We start from the raw sequence: 2,485 nt of genomic DNA on the forward strand, positions 1-2,485 counted from the left end.
TGAGTCCTAGTGAGTTGGTACACACAGCGCATACAGTACCCCCCTCCCCACCCCCCGCTCTCTCTCCACTCCAGGCGCCGGCGTTGTCAACCCGTGTGCCGCGCTGTCGCTGGGGTACCTCTGACCCTCTAGGGTTCTCATCCTCTCGCTATCGACGCGCTCCATCGCCGTGATTGCGCCGGTCAAACGACGCCGCGCTCGCCTTGTTTCCTATCCCCTTGCCCATCTCGATGCTTGCCGTTCACGTGAGCGCAGCGAGACCGACGCTGAGGTTCGTGTCTTGGGGGCACCCCTGTCTGTGCTGGCTAAGACCGGTCGGAAAGCCAGGATCCTGGCAGTCACGCAAAGGACACAGCAAGCGGCCTCCCGCCTCCACCCACGCACACACACGCACACTATTTGGTGCATGGGGTAGTATCCAGGGCGCGACAGGCCGGGAACCCGTGCGGGCAGGCCCATTGTGACGTTGCCGAATAGCCCCAAGGCACACGAATTGCGGACAATTTGCGATCAGCGCTTGTTTGTGAGGTGCCAGGCTCCCTTAGTTGCCTTCAACACTGACGAGAAAATGCGACGAGCTGTCAGTGTCGTCGCTTGAGGTCAGACGTGCGCAATCTGTAAAGTCTGGCTGGCCCTTAGTTTGCCAAGCTGTTCTCAGCATGCGCGATCAGAACCGGCTGGTCTCTAGGCCGAGAGTTGTACCCATCCTCGGACAAGGAGGTCCAACATGCAGTGCTGGACTGGCAGACTTGTTGACCAGGGCCGATTACTCGACGGCAGGTGTGCTTTTTCTTGCGAAAAAAAAAACAAGGTTGACATTTGACATAATTCTCCGCAGTGCCTCCGCGCTCCTTTCAGCTCATGATTGAATGGTGAAAACATGGAAAATCTGGATCAATGAGAGAATGTTTGGTAGTCATCTTCTATACGGTTCGTTCGACACCCATCGCTGTAGTTGCCCCGCGTCTACCCTCCCTCATGAGGTAGTGAAAGTCCCGCCCCCGATCCCGAAACATGAACACGCCAAGATTAGACCAGAAGAAGTAATGTGGATAAAAGAGAGAAGAAGAAGAGAAGAAGTAAAGGTGAATCCACCTCTCATTGCATGGAGATTGTCTCGCGTGAGCTGTTGTAGTCCGTCTGCCCCCCATTGCCTCCCATTGCCTATCCGTATCGAGCCGCGTCCGTCTGCCCGAAATGAGTGTATTCGGCCGAACATGCGCTTCAAGAAGCATGAAAAAGAAACAAACAAAAAAATGATGAAGAAATGGCCGGGAAGCGCCTGCTTAGGCACGCATCCCTCTGCCACCACGGCTCTGTGGCGAGCCTGTGGGCGCCCTGCTGTTACCACTGCTGTTGCAAACCATCTCTCCACACGCCTGGTTCGTGGCCCGCCGGCCCTGTTGGATTGAAGAGGACTGTCCCATGCCCACCGAATCGTCGTCGTTATCAAAAGTCTGGGGTGACTCGGCCTCCAGTTTATACGCTCGCGTGTCGATATCATCGAGCACCTGCTCGCGTTCCCCAGGGCTCAGGCCAATGGTAGCAAAGGAGCTCGCACTGTTTGGCAAGTCGTCTCGAACCGAGTAATCGTGGATAAAAGAGGAAGAAGTAGCTGAGGGTAGTTGTTGACGTCCGCGGTCGTCGTCGCGTGTAGTCGCTGTGCTACGTTGGCGCTCGTTCAGTTTGCGCCTTCGGCGGGTGCTCATCTTGGCGTCCCCTTTCCAGGCGTCCATCCAGACGTGTGAAAGGCCAAGCTCAACCATGCGCATCTCGATATTGCCAACATTAAAGTCTGCTTGAGGGTTGCCTCCAAGTTCTTTAAATTTCAGGTGCACCTGTCGATAGTACTGTTGTTCGACTTGTCTGGCCGCTTCCACAAGAATCGTGTCCTAGAGGGAATGTGAGCGGGATCATTCTTTTGGCGAGGGGTCGGCCTTGTAAACTTACATCCTTTTCATGCCACTGTATCCACTTGGACTTTGCTCTTGAGACTTTCATTTGGAGCGCGGCCCGATCAAACTGTGTCTTGAACCTCTCGTTGTATTCCCGTGTAATGGGGTCCCACATCCCCTTACCCTTGTTGTCGCTGTATTTGGCGCGCAGCTCGAAAAGAAACTTGTCCGTGTCAGGCATGCCTTCCTTGAAATCCAAAGGCTCAGAGCTGCCGTGGCTAGGGGGAAAGGCGGTGCTCCGAGGAGCGTCCTTCTCCCCTGTTCCTTCCCGTCCGCCGGTCGACTGCGGCGCCTGGCGACCTCGTATGCGAGTTCGTTTCGCAACACGGGGAGGGGGCTGGCCCCGCCTGACTTGGGTTCCGCTCGTGTTGGGTGGCAGCGTGTAGCCCCCATTGTGCATCATGCGCAAGTCTTCATTGCTCGGGCTTCTGTATTGCGGCGATCGATAGTGGTTCGGTTGCGTCTGGTGAAGGCTTGGCGCGTCGGGGGACGGCATGATGTGGCGATGCATGTTGTGGTGCTGCATATGA

At 56.0% G+C, this 2,485-nt stretch overlaps 1 protein-coding gene across 1 annotated transcript; it reads right to left on the reverse strand.

Moving 5' to 3' along the window:
* Positions 1 to 1,286: 1,286 nt before the first annotated feature.
* On the reverse strand, positions 1,287 to 2,451 carry VDAG_06084 (uncharacterized protein; the record flags this gene model as incomplete). The annotated part of the gene is made up of 2 exons (XM_009659098.1): positions 1,287 to 1,892; positions 1,951 to 2,451. 2 exons carry the CDS (start codon positions 2,449 to 2,451, stop codon positions 1,287 to 1,289), a joined length of 1,107 nt encoding a protein of 368 aa, XP_009657393.1.
* Positions 2,452 to 2,485: the final 34 nt, after the last annotated feature.

This window comes from Verticillium dahliae, genomic scaffold (genome assembly GCF_000150675.1).
Source record: "Verticillium dahliae VdLs.17 supercont1.13 genomic scaffold, whole genome shotgun sequence".
Lineage (NCBI taxonomy): Eukaryota > Fungi > Ascomycota > Sordariomycetes > Glomerellales > Plectosphaerellaceae > Verticillium > Verticillium dahliae.